Genomic DNA, 20,094 nt, shown 5'->3' on the forward strand with positions numbered 1-20,094 from the left:
AGGCACAGCTTTTAACAGGTTTTATGGATCTGAGCCTAGATAAGCAAAACACTCATGTTTCTTTCTTGTATCTCTGGATGATGATATCACAGTTTTATATATCCCCAAATACCTTCTGGGAAACTTCCTTTCTTTTATTACAAGCTTTTTATAACTGTATAGGAAACAGCCGTTTCTCACAGAGCTTCCTGGTTTGACAAGTTGTTACTACTCTGCTCTCTTCTTTCTCATACAATCTGAAAGAGATGAGGGCTAAAATGTACCATGAAATCCCCCAAATTCCTTACTGCCTCACCCAACTGGTAAGGTTCCATGCATGTGACTTGAAATAGCACCTGTGATTTGTATGCATCGGCTGTGAAGACTCTTCTAGCACGTCTAGGGATTGACACCAGCATAAATTTGGTATATAAGCATCACAGCAGATCACACTGCAGTTTGAATTCTGGAGCACACTTTTCCTATAATTACAGCTTCTTTAATTATGTTTCTCAACACGGTAAGTCACATTTTTCCTTCAGCTGATGCTGTGAGCCTCTTTCATCTGAGATAAAATCCAGACTTTAGCTTGACTAAATCAATCTGTTCTGGAGCACAGTGATAGCACCCCTATCTCCATCACCTTAGTGCTTTCAGTTTTTAAAAACAGATTTGAAATTGCTCCTAACTGTATGTATTTCCTTTTCTCATTGTGGGATATCATTGCCCCTTCCTCTTCAGAGCCTTTGTTTGTGCATTACTACCCATTTGTATTTTGGGACATCATCACTTGCAATCCTTGTGGAAGCTCTCCTGATGTAATCAGTGAAATCAGTCCACCCCAACAATCCACAAAACTGGACATGACTCCCTTAAACTACTTCAGTATGCTTTGGGGAGGAGTGCACAGAAATCACTGTCACACTCCCTGCCACAATCTACAAACTACAGTAAACTACCAATCACTGAGGAGTTGTCTTCCTGTGCCTCTCACACCAGTCCTTATGAGAAAAGGTATCAACAAACAAACCCTCTTCTCCAGGAAGAATGCTGCTCAGCAGCACGACAGCTCTTTACCAGCACCCTCCTGATGCCATTGGCCATAACAGCTCTTCCTAATTTCCTCAAACTCCAGGAAGGGTTATAATATGGCATATGCTGACAGACAACACTCCTTGCTAACAGGAAGGACACGTTGCTGTGGGGCCCAGATCTCGGCTTCTCCTTCCCTGCAGCTGTCTGTGGACAGCAGCTAATTGTATCCACTTGTTTAACCTCGGGATAACGCCTGGAGGGGACCAAGTGCCACAAGAGTACTTTTTTTTTTAACGGTCATTTCCTCTCTGGTGTAACTTGCATGACAGCATGTGACAAGCAGAAATTAATGGGGACACTGCTGTGCCAATACCTCTTGAATTGCTTTGACACTGGCTGCAGGCTGCCTGCTTGGCCACCCAGCCAAGACCTCACATGAAATGTGGCAAGGGGCCCACAGCTCTATTCACTAACAAGCCAGCTGGTCAGTGATTAGAAAGCTGAAACAACGCTGTGCACATACATCAAGAATGCTTTACAAGCAGCTTCGGACTTAGGTGGTGAAACATCTTAGAAGAGTAGATTTGTAAATTTATCTTAGGGACTGTTAACCTGAGCTAACATTAGAAGACCCTGGAAGATGACTGGCCTATGTTGTCACCTTAGTGTAAGAAGGACCAACCTCACAACGAAGACTAACATCTCGATGTGCTCAAAATCACGTGCAAACAGCTCAGACCACATGGATTCTGGTCCAAAGGAACACTCAAATCATGAAAATATACAGAGATTTATGACAGACTACTCTTCCTAATGGTCTATCAACACCTTGGCAACATTACTGACATTTCTACAGAATGCCTCATTGAATCTGTCTGCAGTGTTTATACTGACTTGTTTATATGCTGATACAGAACAACAAAGGATGAGCCTTTAGAAGCATTCCAAGTGATTTGGATGATCATATCTCATCCACTCAAGGCAGCTTTGTACCCTTCAGTCCAGACTTTTTTTGAAAACTGTCAGATCCTTGGCTAGACACAAAAGGCTCAAGATTGTTCCTTTAATTGATCTCTTCAGTTGCTTTTTAAAATAGCAGCCACTGAAAGTGCATAGGCTCTTGACGAAACACCTGATGGCAACAAGAAAACAAGTTACACCTTTTTTTAAAACTGAGAAAAAAGCAGTCAATAAGATCCTGGAGACTGGGAACACAACTGTAATTTAAAATCAGTAAGACTTATCATTTAATTCCTAGGGCTCCTTCACAGTTATAAACTCATTCAAGCAATTTTTGTTTGTTTAAACTTATTATAACACAGGCCTGATCCGGAGATTTCCTGATACACAAGGAAATGTATCTGTGGCTTACACAGATACATCAGGCTCAAGGCACTGTAAAAGGAGGTGGCTGGACAGCAGAGTCACTTTCTCAGATTAGAAATTAAGGTTACGGTAGAGTTTGGACCTAACTTTGAGAGCTTCCATTGTAGAAACTTTGAGGAATTCAGCACAGTCATGAATGGCACCTGCATGATGAGGAAAAAGATGGCTCCGTATTGGACACAATGAAGTCCAGTCAAGTTACTGGGACTCTACCCATCAATTTTCAAAGACCTAAGCTTGTCCCACTTTTTATTATTCCCATTTTCCTCCCACAGTCACTGGAAGCAACAGCACCTTCAGAGAGATGTATCCAACCTTCACTGAGACAAAAATGTCAGCATGACACCAGACATCAAAATACTGCTGTTCTCTAAAGTCAGATGCTCCTTTAATGAATAGTTAACAGCTTTTATTAAAGATGTGAACACAGAGGACAGTAAGAAGACAATCCCTTCCTAATCTCTCCAGGGAATGCATACTAAGTAAAGCTCAACTGTGTACTTTTTAAAAGTTGCTTCAATATTGTATTTCTCTGCTTGTAGTGTACTTGACACAGAAGAAGAATCATGATGCTCCTAAGTGCTGTAAAATGGCGCAACACTGGGGTCTAGTCACCAGACTACATTTAACTTTGCTGCCTCTCTTGCTCTGTATTATAAATTCAGGGATAATGGTTAACTAATTCATGAATATTGCAAAGATTAACTAGTTAATGTTTGTTAAATACTCCAAAGAATTAGATTTTGCTTTCGGTTATAAAGGCTTGACAAGCTTAAAGAAAAGCAAAGATATACAGAAGAGGAAAGATTTGCTTTTTATACAATTCACAGGAAAAAAACGGGCTTCAAAGAAAAACCTGAGAGGGGTCTACTGGAATCAGCTTGCCCAGAATCTGCCATCTAAGAACTTTACATATAGTTTTTCAATACTGTTAGAGCACTGTCTGAGACCTCAAAATATTCTTCAGGATGAGCATCTCACTGATGCCTTCTTACACCTAAATTAAAAGTGGGAAACAAGATAATAGCTTCTTGGAAGCACTCAGCAGATCAAGTTGCTCTCCATGTTTACAGCAGCAATTAATTTGCAATTCTATTAACTTGAATTAAAAAAACAATGGCTCCTGAACCAACAGCTTTAAAAAGGGAACAGGCAAGCCCCTCATCCTACAGACAAGGCAAAGAGAAGACATTCTGCAAGAGGAATAGAGCATATACATGAAGACTTTTGTTTCCACTGACAGAATGAGATGTTTGCTGTTAGCACCAGACTAGGGAAATGGCTACCCATTCCATTGCACTTGCATGGTCTATCACTTTCTCCTTTCTTATTTCTCACATTTTCCTTTATGTCTCTCTTTCCTCCCTCCATGAGTCCTGTTGCCCCTTCCTTCCCCATTCCCATTTCTGACCCTTCCTGTCATGCCTGCACTGCATCCTGTTCTACTTCACACTCACTCACAGGGCCTGTGGCTCTACTCCATCTCTTTGGGTTGCTTCCTCCACAGCCCAGGTGACAACCAGGCAAAGCAGGTCACTGGAAGATGCCAGCTCCCAGCACTCCTCAGCAGCCCCTCTCTGGATTTCAAACAGAACAAACTGCAGCAGGCAGTGGTGTCACTGTGATGTCTGCTGCAGCTGCGGCGGTGGGAGATGGCCCCGCACATCTGCTGAGTCTCTCCAAAGTGACATGTGCCACAGCCCCTGCAGTTCTGAGCAAAATGACACTGATTTACATTAGCACACATTACTGTAAACCTTGCCTTGTTTTTTTTTTTGAACACTTGACTGATTCTAACAAAAAGCAGGTATCTTCAACTTACAGTGACACAATGAGTGATGAGCCTACTTATTTCCTAATGTTACCACAGCAGACAAGAATCAGCTCTACCTTGGGGGTGAGAGCTGACAGCCTTTCTTGGGAGAGGAGAAGATGGTCTTCCATGTTTCACAGGCAGAGGATATTTCCTCCCTTCACCTCCCAAATATTAAACAAAACAAATTCTACAACATTTTAAATAAAAAGACACTGCTATGTTAGAAGTTAGCGGGCAAAAAGAGCCAACCAACGAAACAAACTCCTTCCATGAAGATATGCCTTTTGAAAATAAAGTGTCATAAATTATTGCACACGAGAAACGCAGCTTGTGGCAAACACAACATTGCTTCTCAAAAGGGTAACCTGTGACAAGCAGAAAAGTATGCTATTCATAATGAAACCTGGAAAATAAAACTACATGTATTCTGGTGTGTCTTTACTGTAACTATTCATGGAGAACCTATGAGAAAAAAAGTAGCAATGATCCAGACAACCTGGACCACATATGTCTGTACTTTGCTGAATCAGGTCCCAGAAACCTAAGTCTTTTGTTTTCCTTACCAACAACAACAAAGTAATTACAAATCATACAATCCAATATCAAATTCTGTGCTACTCCAAAACTACAGTCAATTACGTAGAAACAAACTGTATCATCAGAAGGACAAATGAGAGAGGCTAGGGATCACTATCAAAGGACTTCTGTTTTCCTTTGTTTATTAAATAGCAACTGTATTATTTACTGCAGCTTTGCAAGCTAGTGAGCAGCTGGGTGTGACACATTTCCATGCTCTGTAACCTCTCCTTATGCTTCGTTAGATTCCTTATCAGGACCAGAAGAAAAGAAATCTCACTGTTATGCTTTTCCTGTGGCAAAGGAAAAGACAAGATGATGACTTTCCAGCTCATTTCACTTGTACAACATTCTCATCAATCACCATGGGGTAGGTCTTTGTTATTTTCACTGAAGGACTGTTCTTAGTTTTCTGTCACAATAAAGCGTGACTTCACTAATTAGCAAATCAAGGTTACCTCTACCACATTTGCAAAAGAACAAAATGCAAACATAAGCCTAAAACTACTTCTGAAATATTTTCCAAGGCCCCAGCTTCACAGAGATAAACCTAAGTCAAGCTAGGTCTAAATTCCTGTCATTGAAATTGAAGTTAAGGTCTGAAACACTCAGACTAGAAGATGTAAGGAAGCTAAACTAACCATTTCATTAAGAACCAGAAGTTTTCTGCTTGTTTTGCGACTTTCTGCTCCAGAAACCAAGCAAAGAAACTGTGGTTTATTTTCATATTAAACCCTCTGTGAAGCATGCATCCCTCCGCAGTTTTGGTTCGCTATAGCCCACGCAGCTTGGCCTCTATTCTCCTTTTCCTATGTCTTCAGTAAGTGTTTTAGACATCAGCAGGAATTATGTGAGCAAAAAAAAAAGCAAGATAAAGTGGTATCTTCTGAGCAAGGCAAAAACATAATACAAAATGCTTTGTAACATGGTTTCTCATCTAACCTTAGATTTTTATATGTATTTTCCCTTTCAGTCTGTATTGTTTCTCACTGAATGACAGCTATACACAACATACTATTGTAATAACAAGCATATGGCTCAGAGATCACTGTTGACATTTTCAGAATTCAATTCAATTCATTTTTATTTAAATGCATGAAAAACATCTGTATACTTTTCATTAACCGCATTTTACATTTGTAATGTTCTACGTATTCTCTTGGAACCACTTCCATTAAAATGCCAACTCTGTGTTTGGATAGCATGTATTTCCTTTGTAACACTAAGGGAGGAGTATGTTACTGTCAAAATTTCTCTCTATAAAGTCCTTGCTAAAATATTTACCCTGCTAGTCAGAACAGGAATATCTGAAGTTAATTCCAAATGAAAGAATATTTTAGAATGAATCATAAACTAGATGTTAAAAAAGGTAACATGCTGCCATTCCAATGCCCCTTCCCTGTTGTAAAACTAAATGAAAAACAACCCTGCATTTCCATCCACAGAACACTGTAACATTTTGGAGTGTTCTGAAGTTTCCTAATTGTAGTTATGCAACAGAACTATCACAGCCTAAAACAAAGGACAAAAATTCAGCAGCTTAGTTTATTGGCTTTGAAATTAAGCACTCTTAAGAGATGGTTAACATGTTCTCTTGATTATTTTTGGTATTTTAAAGTTACAGTGCAATGCTTCCTATTCTATAGACAAAGAAGTGGGATATTTTAGAATACTTATAATTTTTACGGCATTGTTTGTAAAGTCACATATTTAGCAACAGTGAAAACTGTTGAGCACTAACTTCATTTACAATTAAGCCCCTAATTTCAAAGGGCCCTTTAAGGTATAAGACACTGCTCAACATCAATAAAGACAGAACGCGATGGCATTTGTTGAGTCGGTCACAATGGTAAAATACAGCGTCTTCTTGGAAATAGGAATTCTCAAGGGTCATTATTTTCAAAGGCGGCAAATAGGATATTCCGTGGCCACAACAGCTATGATATTAATGAAAACCAGATATAAACAAAAACAATCCACCAAATCTTGTGATCCTTGGAGCCCTCTGCCACTACTGAGTCAATTTACCATGCTGACCAGCTACGACACATTTTTGTGACTAGTCAGGAGTCTGCTTCCAAATGCACAGACACTGTTTAGACATAAGTTTTGAGGGAAGACTACTTCTTCACTATGACAAAGCATTTAAACACAAGCAAAACACATGTTTTATGACTAATCTGAGACTAAGGAAACAATGGTTTCAATTCTTCTTTGTTCTAACCTTAGAATTCATCAGGTCAATAGCACAGGATAACAACTGATTCTCCTCTGTTATCTCCTCTAATTCAGTCTTTCAACCTCATTTTTAATATTGAAGCAGTCTGCTGACGAAAAATTAAGCAGAAGTTTAAGAGCTTTGCTGAAGCAGAGCCTCTGCTCCCTTTGGGACTGAAGTTGAACCAGAAAGTGCAAGTACATAGTCCAGCATGAGTTTAAATGTTTTATGTGTACAGACATAACTGTTGGTACTGTATAGCTGTAACAGTAAAGGAGAAATAAAAAGAACCTAAAATATTGATGTTTGTAAGTCTTTCCAATCTATAAGGTTTCCAATCCAAAAATGAAGGACACATTTGATCCAGGAGTTTGAACCTTTGTAATTTGCTCTTTCCTAGTGGAAAACTATTTAGGCTTAGCAGTAAAAGAAACGAAAGGCTGCTTGCTCACTGCTGCTAACAGCATTGCCCCGCACCCACTCCTAGAGGAACCCGGAGAATCCCAGCTACACCACAGAAGGATTTGACCTTCTGTGGAGGATTGGTGCTCTGGAGTACCAACACTGACAAATGCTACCAAACCACATCTGTTTTATTAAAACTAAAAATAAATTTATCATTTAAATTTCTAAATATTTTCCCTTGCTGTTGCACCAATAACAAACAACAAGAGGTATTTCTGTTATTTCACTCACATTTCCATTCTGAATTTTCCTGTCTTCTGGCAGCTACCTTTGAATTTACTAAAAGTGTGTGTCTTTTGTTTGGACTTCTTTAAAAGGATATTCTCAAAATGGAAGGAAGCTCATTTTATTTCACTTTGAAACCTGAGAAACTTGTAACATGAACCATACAGTGATTACAGAGCACTGATATATAAAGGAAGCAGTTGTGTAAATGTGTGAAGTGACTGTGGTGGGGAAACAACAATGCAGTGGTGAAGTTCACACAAATAATGCTGTTGTAGAATCTATCATGACTCATGTTTAACAGGGTACTGAGTAAAGACCAGTCAAAAAGGAGGACCTATTATGGTGGGAACCAAAGTCAAGACTTTTCACACAGCCTCCTCCATTAAAAGCTCACAAATAAAATGGACAAGACAGACCCCAGGTGGAGAAACTGCGAGACAGTTCCATGATGCTACATTTCTATGGGAGTAGAGTCAGCAGGAAAAACAGAAAGAAAAGTGATGGAGAGAAAAGTTCTGGAGGAAGGGAAAGAAGAGAAGACTTTACTGTGTAAAGAGGAAGTGAAAGTGAGGTGAAAAAATCAAGGAGAAAGAGAAGGACAGAAAGAGAAAAGGGATCAAAAGATAGGAATTGCACAGGCAGAGAACATGGAGTTGAAATAACTGAAAGCAGCTCTGGGTGTCAAGAGGTTTTGGCTCTGGTTGCTCTAGCAGCCGGGTGTAGCTGGCTGATGCCCCAGGCTGGTGCTTCTCTGCAGTTTCATGCCTGATGGCCCGAGGACAGGAAGCAGGGAGGAACCGTGTCTGCTCTGGTATCCACAGGGGTGGGTGGAATGGGGGCTCTTCATGTGTCTCTCATCTGACACACTGAACAGGAGGGAGAGGCACAGCTTCACCTGGGTCTCATTTGATTCCTTCCCTGTGAGTGTAACAGCTCAGCTGTCTTGGGTGATGAGCTATTGGAATGGACTCTGGGAATCAGCACATCCATGTCTGTATATATACACACATACACACACACACACACACATATATATATATATATATATAGATATAAACCCACAGTCATACATGCACGCACGCACACACACACACACACACACACACACACGTGTGTCTATGTATATGTGGTGTGCTTTCATGTGCACACATGTGAAGGCAATATACGCCAAACCACTCTCCGGGCACAGCAGGAAAACTGGTGCTACCCCTCATGAGTCTGTGCTCTCTTTAAGCATCTGCATTGCCAGTTCTCGCCTTTTCTGGGCCACACCTATTTTGAGAAAATGAACGCCGGAGACAGCAGAGTGATGATCATAGTTTCCCTTTCTCTCACTCAAATAGCAGTATTTTTTTTTCTGCAAATATGTTAGAGGACTTTTGCAAAATACACTTATATATGTATATGTGATTATGTGCTTATGTATTAATAAATAACAGGAAATTCTTTAGACTGAGTTTATGTTCTACATATGAAAACATGTAATACAAAAAAATTCCATCTCTGCCCATTAGTATGGAACTCTGTTTTCTGGCATAAGTTAAATACATCTGCTATGGAGGAAAAGAAACAAACAAAACATATCATGATTAAATCAGTATGCCACTAAAGTAACACGCTTCAAATTAATTTTTACTGTGGGATACAATAACCTGCCTACTCACTGGCATAAAACCAGTGCATACAGCTAGTCCAAAAGTATTAAATTTCTCTTGGGGTGGAATAGAGAAAACAGTTTTATGGGAAAATAACTTACTTGATTATTATATTGTCTTTTATTAGCTATGAGTTGTCTGTGGCCAACTTTTGAACTGTTTTACACTATGGCTCTATAATTGCAGTAAGTAAATATAGACACTTTGTAAATATTCTAGTTTAGAGGAAGTGAGCTGCAGTAACTTGGATTGACTGAGATGGTGAATGTATTGTGCTACAGTGCTTCTTGTCCCAGAACAGCTGAGTTCAACCCTCAGAATCCTGAGTTTAGTTTAAAAAAAAATGTTGTCCAGTTTTCCCAAGCACCTACCTTTGTCACAGTTTGTGCTATTGTCTACTCTTCCCCATCTCTGTGTGCTTGTTTTGGGATGAAGTACAATTTTGGGGTTACTGCATAAGGAACTGATTTCCTTCCTACTGCAGAAACTACTATCAAGAAAGTGATTCTTATCTGCCCTGGCAAATATCAAGAATGGCTCTTTGAACTTCTCTTTGCCTCACATCTGCTGCAGTCCAACCTTTAAATTACTTGTCAAAAACAGCATACAGCTTGTAAGCAAATTCTGAACATGGCTAAATCCAAACACTTCAGTGTATTTTTCTGCCATTGCTTTATGTGCACCATCAGCTGCAACAGCTTTCTCTTAATTACTTTAAACATGGCATATCGTGTTTGATGAAGAGAAAGACTCTGGAAACATGAGTGACACTTCTGCTGATCACAGAGGCAGGATGTGCTTGCAGAGCAAGTCGTGCCTGAGCACCACCACCGAGAGACAAAAGAAGGCATCTCAAAAATACTCCCCACTTGGAGGAACTGTCACTGGCTGGATGCAGAACAGTGTGGCACTGTCTCTGAGATGCTGCCTGGCAGCTCAGCCCCACTTCCATACCTGACTGACAATTATTACTACCACATGCTCCCTTTCTTTCAGCGTCACCAAAGCATTTCACACAGCAACTGGTACCACACTGATGTGCCAGCAGCAAAAACCCAGCGTCATTAATAATCTGAGAGTGTCTCAAGGGAATGCAGAGCAGTAGGACCCATACACTTTTTATGCATCACACCCATGTCCAGCTCTGCTGAACTAACAGAAATGAAAAGAACTGATAGCCACATTTCACTTCCAGTGTTTGTAATACTGCAATTTTCCAATGACTTGATCATAAATCCGTTCTACCAAGGATCAATCACCTTCCCTGCCCACAATTCAGAATCTCTTCAGTTTCTTAATTTCCTCTGACTTTCTGAATAAAGATGATTTCTGGCCCTCCATCTACTGAAAACAATAGCTTCCTTCTGACTTCAAAAAAGATGTGTCCCTTAGGGCCCTACTGGAGTGCACTGCTGCCTTGAGAGTAAAGACCACAAAAGAAAAGTAGGTTGAGATGTCTATTTACAGAACCCCTGATAGACATCATTTCACAGTGACATTTCTAATTCAGTGTCATTGTTTTGAAAGACTAAAATTATTATTTCAGGCAGGTTGCTTCCATGCATTATGCTCCAGTGTTGCTTGACTGCTTTCCAAACTGGAATAACTGAAAAAATGTGAAGCGCTCCAATGATTTTAAATCACTCTAGTCAGGACAGAGTGATTTAAAATTATTGGAGTGCCTCACATTTTTATGAGCTCTCAGTTTGCAAGCAATGGAGGTCCTAGCAGTCCTAGGCTACAGCCCTGCAAAAAACAACTATACATGATCATCAGATTGAAAAGGCTCGCATTTGAATTTGGAAATGGTAGGAATTTTAAGATATTTAACACCACCATAATTAAAATCAGTGGCTGTACACGAACAGTAAGAAGACACAAGCTAAAGCAGTAACTGCGAGGATACCGGACTATATTGTGTGACATCCTGTGAGCTGCAGTCTCTTTATTCACAGAATCATGACTCCTCCTAACACCCTGGTCAGCTTCTACATTGCTCCCTGCTACCAGCCAGGGATGTGGGTGTGCCTCTACATGCAGCACAGTATAGGAAAGGAATCACACCAACTACAACACAGGGAAGGCCACTCTGGAGAGCGGATATTCTCGAGAATATCCATTTTTTAATGTCTAGCTCCTTCAGAGCTTGTGCAGGACACCTGCTCTCTCCTGATACCCTTTCATGCAGAAAAACACAAAAAAAAAAATTATCTCACAATGATCTATCAGCTCAGCCCTTTTGTTTTTCATTTATTTGTACTGGCAACTCTTTAATTTATCATACAGATTCAGAACAAAATTTGTTGCAAAATAATCCACAAAAATGAAACCCTTAGCAGCTGTAAATGGGCACCATTTCACTGAAGCTAATGGATTTACACTTGTTAGAATGAGCTGGGGATCTGATCCATTATTTGCACACTCCAAATTCCTCACTAAGTTTTGCTTCTTTCTTTTATACCATAAAAGTACTGAAAGGAAAACGATAATAACAGCTCTTCTGTTAGTATCTTTCTTAATAATTCAAGCAGGTTCTTTTTTTAGTGACTTTTAACTTTGATGTTGTTAAATGCAGCCGCCCTTTGAAGACTCAGTACCGGTGAATCTGTTTTCCTGGAATATCTTGCTTCATTTTCAGAACTGCATGATTGTGTGACATCTGCTTCACATCTCATACGTGATCAACTGAGCAGGTACAACCATGGCATACGGCTGAGTTACCTCACAACAGTGAACACTGGTCTGCTTTCTGAGAAACAGCTTCTTCATATTAATTTTCTAAGAGTCTTGCAAAGATGTGACCAGTCTGCCTGGTTTAATAGCAGGTAATATAAGCTAACAGGGATGCAACAAATAACATATATCCCATGACTGAGGCTAATATTTAAAAATTCAATTTATGGGCTACTATGTGGTAAGTCCACAAAAGAGAATTAGGTTCACGGCTGTACTTTCTAAATTTTAGGCATCTAAATACCAGAATCTGTATACCCAAATCAGATGGGTATATCAGCTTTCTATGCAAAAAATAAGTATCTAAAAAATATTCACAGAAGCCATTCACTTGGGTGAGGAACCAGGACACAGCAGAGAAAAGCATATACCTTGGACCCTGCTCACTCTGTGATTTGGCTGCCCTGTTCAAGGCTGGAGGGAATACCATGAAGATTCACGAATCACAGACCTGAGCAGAAAGACATTCCCAGCTTTTGCAACATTCCATGATAGACAACATATGCGCCGGCTGTAGTGGAAACCTTTGTTTTGTTCCCTCCTGTGCTGACTGTCAGACTGAAACATGCACAGCCCACTTAGCACATACAGCCTAAATTCTACATTTCTATAAGAAAACTTGCAAGAAGCCACAAGTCTACTTATAATGACATTACCTCACAAAGTTAACTTTATTCATTACTAAAATTAAAGAACCTTAGTAAAAGTTTGTTGTCCCCTCCCACTTTTACAGATTCATTGGTCTGGCAGCACAAGATGACTGGAAGGAACTCCAAAGAACCATTCTGTAATCGCTTAATGTACAGCTTTACATATAAAGCCATTACATGCACAGATTAATTTAAAGCTAAGTATTATTAATACATTGCAGTATCTTAAATCAATAAACACCATCTTGGTTGCATATGCATGATTTCTACATGAAAAATGTAGTTAGTGTTATAAACAACCATATCCATATCAAAATTACTTAGGAGCAAAAAAACCCATGCCAGTCTCGTAAGTATCAGAATGAAATGTGACCACACAGTTTAAACACGCTTCACTCCCAAAGGCTAAGACATCAAAATGCTTTAGTGGTCTGTTAACTGTTTAAAAGACAATCATGGTTCTGTGGCATATGTGTCATTCCCACTTCCACTACCCTTATGTCAACTAACAGAAGTTCCTAATGAGCTCTTGGAGGCTCAACTGCTAAGAACATTAACGTTACCAAAGACCCGTGCATGACTAACAGCTGTGTCCAAAGGAAGCTGAACTCATACCTTGCATTTCCACATAAACTGCCCTAAAGTTAAAGAATACCCCAGGAAGAAAAGAAGGGAGGAGACCATGGGTAGAGAGGAAAGAAGGAAGACGTTGTCATTGCTAATTCTGATTCATGCCATATGGAACATATATTAATCAGGTCTGACAGAGGAAGCCAGCAAGTGTGAGTGTGACTAGAATCCAGCAGTTACAAAGGCTCATTAAGTAGATTAAAGGCTGAATATAGTTCTCTTTCAAAAGTGAACACTATGTCCACAAGTATTTGGAGGAGTGTTCACCATCCCTCTAGCTCAAAGTAGACTTGATTAAATAATAATGGAAGGGCTTCAGCAGAAAAGATTTAAAACCTCTGTCCAGAATAACCTAGAACTCAGAAGCCAGAGCCACAGAAATAGACAAGAGCATTCACACTCCTGGTGACAGAAAGGTGAAGTGAGCATGCCTGCTCTAGATCCTGGGTGTGTGTATTCCCACTACCAAGCAATGTCTTACAGGAAAACTACCTCTCTTCTGTCGTGTTATGGACACCTGTCTGTATCTTCCTATAACACCCTCTGGGGTGACTCCTACTGCAGGAACTTAGGCATTAGAAAGGCAATACTGAGCAGCATCAAGGCAAAAGCTCTAGCTGTGTTTGAATGATCAATATGGCTCATTTCTCTGAACTGCTATAGTCTGACGATTGCCTGCAAAACATAAAGAAAGTTCTTAAAATGGTACCAGTGTCACTTTTATTTCTTGACAGGTGGTAACCAAAAACCCCAGCATGCCCCAAACCAGCAGAAGCTGAGCCTCCCTTCCCTAAATGTTATGTAATGATGGTAGTTAATTTACACAAAAAAGATCTTTTGGGGCTGATACTTCTCTCATAGTAATTTTATGTCATTCAAGGTCCACTAACAACTGTTGAGTTTACACCAGGGTGCCAAAGAGGTACATTAGATCCTTCAACTTCAAGCTATCCAGAGCTTGGCTCATTTGGCACTTCTGTGCTGCTGACACACACAGAACTTTAACAGATGGTCTTACAATACTGGCAGTTGTTTTGTACTGTGCTGGCGGTGGGGGGAAATACTCTACACAAATTGTCTGCAATTCTAGAAAATAAATGAAGTACAAATCCATATTAACCTCAAAAGCCAAACTATAAAAAGTCAGATTAGTCATTTAACGATGTATGTGCTCTGGGTTAAATGCTCAGCTGCTACAAAATCGTAGTATTTCCCTGCAGCCAGGAGAAGTATGTTTTGCTTCAGTTTCTGACAGGAATATTCAAAAAGATCGTATAATTACAAAGGTATTGAAATATACTAAAAATAAGCCTTGAGACCCTTCCTCATGTGATCAGCCCTGACTATCAGCAAATGTACCTCTATAAACTGGATATTTTGACATAAACATGAAGCAACAGGGTGCAACTTAAGTTAACTTAATCTCTCTGTTTTCCTGTGCCTAACAGTATTCAAGAAAAAACACATCAGCCACTGTGAAAATGTTGACATCAACAGCGATGACCAAGTAAACAGCAATTTTACATTTTTCCTCACCCATTTAAAAAGTGATTATGTACCACAAGCTGAATTTTATAGTCACTAACTTCACTGGTTGCAGTGGAACTTGCACTGTACATAAAAGACCAAAACTGCTCCTCTTTGTTTCTGAATGGCTTTTCTACTTTATTGTGCCAAACTATCAGATACAGCAACTGGGTTAACTAGTAAACCATTTATGCAGAATAGTGCTTTTCGAATGTAAGCACAATGATTTCCTTCATCAGTATAAAATCTCCATGAACTATATACTCAAACATATTTGACAGTCTCATAGTGCAATTTCAGAACAGAATTTTTGAAAATCACAAATACTTAAGTACAGTGCTCATGTCTTGCATTTCCTTTAAATGAAACATAGATCAAAAGATACTTCAAACTGAGATTTCAGACACTTGGTCTTTCAGTTCCCATCAATTTCAATATATTTACTTAAATAATATGCCAGTCACCTTGCATAATATTTTCACAATGTTAGTTAAGTTGAAATATAGTTCATGTAAGTAGCTTCAAATCCTAGGAGGAAAACAGAACCTTAACAGCACTAAAATAAAATAGTCTTACAATAGAATAGGTACATTCCAGTCTTCTTCTGACTGAATCAAAGCTGTATCCATTTTTCAAAAATTTTATTTTATCCACTATGTTTGGTTAAAAACATGGTTGCTGGAACTGACTGATATTATACATATGTGACTTTGACACCAGTGAATAGATCTTTATCCATTTTAGTTCTGATTCTATACTGAAAGATCAAACACCTCCTAAGTTTGAAGCTGTTAAAAGAGTTATTAAAACAACTAAATTTTCAATAATTTTCATGTGTTCTTTTCCTCCCTAGGGACTTTTGCCAGACTAAGATGATACAACATACTTCCAGAAAGTATTTATACAAGTGAAAGATAATGCATGTCTGAAAGCATAAATTATTTCTCCTCATGAAAATGAAAAAAAAATCAAAAGAAATGTTAAACAGGCACAGTCAAAATGTAGCAACACCAATCCCTCTTCCCAGGTATAAACCTTTTGTGAAACACCTCAATCTACGATCCTCAACGTGGCACTTGGCTGTGAAATTCCCAGATAAGCAGTTGGTATATGCATCTTAATAACAATAGCACAGGCACATCCTATCCTAGGTAGGGGTCCTCCCTTACAGATGTAGAATATGAGATAACATGACAACAAAACTTCATTATTGTCCTCCCAGTTCCTGAGACCCTTCCAGCTTCTTTAAGAACTGGTCATGACTCTCCCCACCCTTCAGCCCATCCTCTGCAGAGCGCACCACAGGCACACAATGAACATTTCTTGCTCTCAGAATGTACACAAGCTCTCCTGGCAAGAAGGGCATAAAACAAAAGTAGTCTCTTGGGGAAATAAAAGGCAAAGGAAAAGGGATAAGGAGCACAGGATTTATTTTATCCATTCTAGCAATATTCAGCATGTCACCTTTAAAGGAAGGTTCAAGTAGACTCTGCCTAAACAATAACAGAATCATCTGCCTGCAGCTGGAAGCAAAGGTCTTTCTTAATGATTTCACAGAATTATGGAATCACAGAATGGCATTAGTGGTATTGGGAAACACCTTAAAAATCCCACTGCCATGCACAGGGACACCTTTCACTAGACCAGGTAGTTCCGAACTCCATCCAACCTGTCCTTGGACACTACCAGGGGTGGGGCAGCCATGACTTCCCTGGGCAACTTGTTTCAGTGCCTCATCACCCTCACAGTAAAGAATTCTTTCCTAATATCTAATCTAAACATACTCTTTCAGTTTTAAACCACTCCTCCTTTTCCTGTCACTACATGTTCCTGTAAATAGTCTCTCTCCATATTTATTGTAGGCTCCCTTCAGGTACTGGAAGGCTGCAATTCAGTCACCTCTAAGCCTTCTCTTTTTCAGGCTCAACAATCCCAATTCTCTCAGCCCTTCCTCATAAGGTAAGTGCTCCATCCCTCTAATTAACTTGGTGACCCTGCTCTGGACCTGCTCCAACAGATCCATCTCCTTCCTGTGCTTGAATGCTACATTTGGTACAACAGTAGAGATTCAGTAAATTTAGAATTCTGAAAGAGGAATAAAATCACAAGTGCAGCATTTTCACAAAGAGATTGTATCTGTTACTTTGTGCTGCAGTTCATGTCTCAAGCTGGGCACTACTCAATTTTGATGCAACAAAATTCTATGGATCACAACACAGTTTGTCTGATTTATCTCTGAAATACTATCTCCTAAAATCTTTCTCCTTAAATACCTTTATAGTTTCAGTAGGCACTCCAGGCTCTGGAACTTTATCCAAGTAAGTAGTCAAGTCTTGATCCACATGTTCAAACACTAATGTTAACTTGGTCTCTCTGTCTGTTCGTGACACGGTGCACACATCAAACAATCTGAGAAGAGGGAAAGAACAGAAGAGGTAAGTATACAGGAACCAGTACAGATGTACATTGCATCTCAAGCATGTCTATTTAAATTTCTTACAGTATACAGAATGGAAAAGAGCCTTCCAAGGGCAGACCAATCTTTGAGCTCTTGATTCATCACATAACAGCTGATATATCAAAATTACCATCTCAGTCTCTCATTTGTGAATTCTGAAATAGGATTAACTATTAAGAACTCATCAGATGTTAAATGTAAAATAATTACATGAAAATAATTTATTTTTTTTGACACAGCAACCTGAGTTACTACAGAAAATTACGTGACATTTATACACATTCTAGGCTCCAGTACTTATAATCATTTAAAAAAAAATATATTTCTGGAAATATTTCTGAAAGATACATAACAGTGTGTGCATGCACCTTCAGTTTCTTTCTACAGAATTCCCACGTATACCATTACACAGCTTTATAATTAGATCTCCTTCAGCAGAAACATAATTTTTTCACTGATCCCTCTTGCAAACTCCTGGACACAAGGAAAACCTCCAGAATCCGCACACTGTTTGGAAAAAAGCCTTATGCACAAGATGTCACTACTTCTTTCATCACTTTTGGTCATTCTTTTACTGGAACTTCTTTATCATTTCACCTTGTTGCACAACACCGAACTAATTGACAAAGCTCTTCATAATACCACATTCCTATCTGATTACTCTACTTTCTACTGTTTTCTCTTTTTATGTAGGATTTCTCTCATCCTCTCCATCTACCATGCCAGCTTTAACCACTGTTTTACCTTTTTCAAAAACATCTGCCCATCCTTCTGTGCTTCACACCTATATTCATACCAGTGATTTTCACTATCCTTCTTCAAGTCTCACTTCTACAAAATCCTAATAGGAAACCATCTAAACTGCAAGAAGGACTTTTCTTCCCTGCTCATATACTTTACTAATGTGCTTATTCATTTATATTACAAGATCAGAGGTGAGGCAGAAAAATGAATCACTACTTTTACTAGGTGACAGTAGATTTAAAAAATGAATGAAGTTACTGGGAAAAAGGTCTAGACAGTTAAACTGAAGAATCTCTTACTGACAACAGACCAAACTAGTGTTGATACTATGGCTTAGTTTTTCCAGCATCATATCAGTGATGCTGGTGTATTACTTTTATCTTTCATACTCTTCCTAAGAATTACTTTATTAAAATTAAGAAGTGCAGGACTTCTGGTAATGTTATCAAGTAATATTTTTGTTGTTTGTTCAAGGACTAAAGGCTTTTTATGCAGGATTTGAAGACAACTGATCCCACACAAAGCCTTGGGAGTCCCTTCTTTTCCCAGAGGACATCTGACAGACAGACAAGGACATGATGTACGTGAGACCTTCCACTGAAGTTTTACTTCTTGCCTTAAATCTCAATGTATTTCTTAAGAGAAGGAAACACTAGAACTGGCATAACCACTTGGGAAGAATGTAATTTGGGTTTAAGAGAGCAGTATTTTTCACTTGACTTTTAGCATAGTAAGGCTGTGCTCTCATTTGACAGCATTTCCTAAGTAATCATTGGTCTGACACTGAAAAAATGTTCATTAGCTACCATATTTTGAAAATGTATACATGCACATTCATTTTAGGTTAAGGAAGCTTTTCAGAGAGTAATAAATTAGGAACCAGAGTTCCAGAATATGGTAATAAGACTGCCACCCTACCTCTAATTGAAGACTAATCTGTACCTAATCTGTAATCATAATCTGAATAAACAAACATTAATTATTATGGTAACACAGTGACTATAAGAGAAAATGTGTTGGCACATTTCTCGTAATGACAGATACCATTCTCTGAGATTCCCTCAATGGCGTGTACATGTCCTGTACATGGTAAATAAGTTTCGTGAAAAGTCACAAACCTTCCTGAAAAGTGAAATTTACTGGTATTTGGCTGGAGGTTAATAATCTGCAATGTATTTATATAAATCAACGTGGAATGTAGCCGGACTGCCTATAATCCCAACACATGCAAATAGAGAGGAGCCAGACAGGTCTCAACATCTGAACATAAACACTGGAAAATATTTCCAACTGTATGATTCCTTTGTGTTGACCTACATTCACCTAAAATGTTCTAGAACACCCCTTTTGCCAGGTATTTAATACACTGGCAAAAAACCCATATTTTCAACTATAGCAGAGTTATAATTAAAGAAAAAAAGGAAAAAATATTTCACTGCATTAAACTTAGAAGCAACATGTAATTTCCAACTCACTGAGGAGGAAAATGTTGACTCTGGTAATTCTTCTGTATGTGGGTTATTTTGATTCTGGCATTTTCTGGCACAGCAAAATAAGGAACTCAGAGAAGCACAATTCTGGTTACCTTTTACTGAGTAATAATATTATCAGCAAGTATTAATATTATCTTTCTTTTCCATATATTCTTTATGTGAAACTATAAATGCTTTACTGTTAATCATAAAAGCTTCAGATTCTGCACTGGACTGGGTACAAGTACATTATGTTTACTCACAGAAAATACAGCTGCTACCTTAGAAAGATAATTTAAATCACAGGTTATATTAATCCATGATATTACAAAAAAAAACAACATATGGTATTACTCCTGCTAATCATTCTTGAAACAGATTGAGAAAGACACAGCCTCTTTATTTAGTAGTTTCCACAGGGATAAAACTACTCTTTATAAATTATACTGTCTTACATTCACTCTGAGAATATCACCCATAAAATTGTCTTTATTAATTAGGAACATCTCTGCTTCCTACATT

General features: G+C 38.8%; 1 protein-coding gene across 4 annotated transcripts in view; it reads right to left on the bottom strand.

The window, feature by feature from the left end:
- Window positions 1-20,094, bottom strand: part of CDK6 (cyclin dependent kinase 6) — a 166,933-nt gene that overhangs the window by 118,633 nt on the left and 28,206 nt on the right. For all 4 annotated transcript variants that reach the window (XM_050970296.1, XM_030228581.2, XM_030228619.2 and 1 more), the window contains exon 3: window positions 17,172-17,307. In XM_050970296.1, the coding sequence (XP_050826253.1) occupies window positions 17,172-17,307 (136 nt within the window). The remainder of the gene's footprint in view (window positions 1-17,171; window positions 17,308-20,094) is intronic.

Source organism: Serinus canaria, chromosome 2 (genome assembly GCF_022539315.1).
Source record: "Serinus canaria isolate serCan28SL12 chromosome 2, serCan2020, whole genome shotgun sequence".
Lineage (NCBI taxonomy): Eukaryota > Metazoa > Chordata > Aves > Passeriformes > Fringillidae > Serinus > Serinus canaria.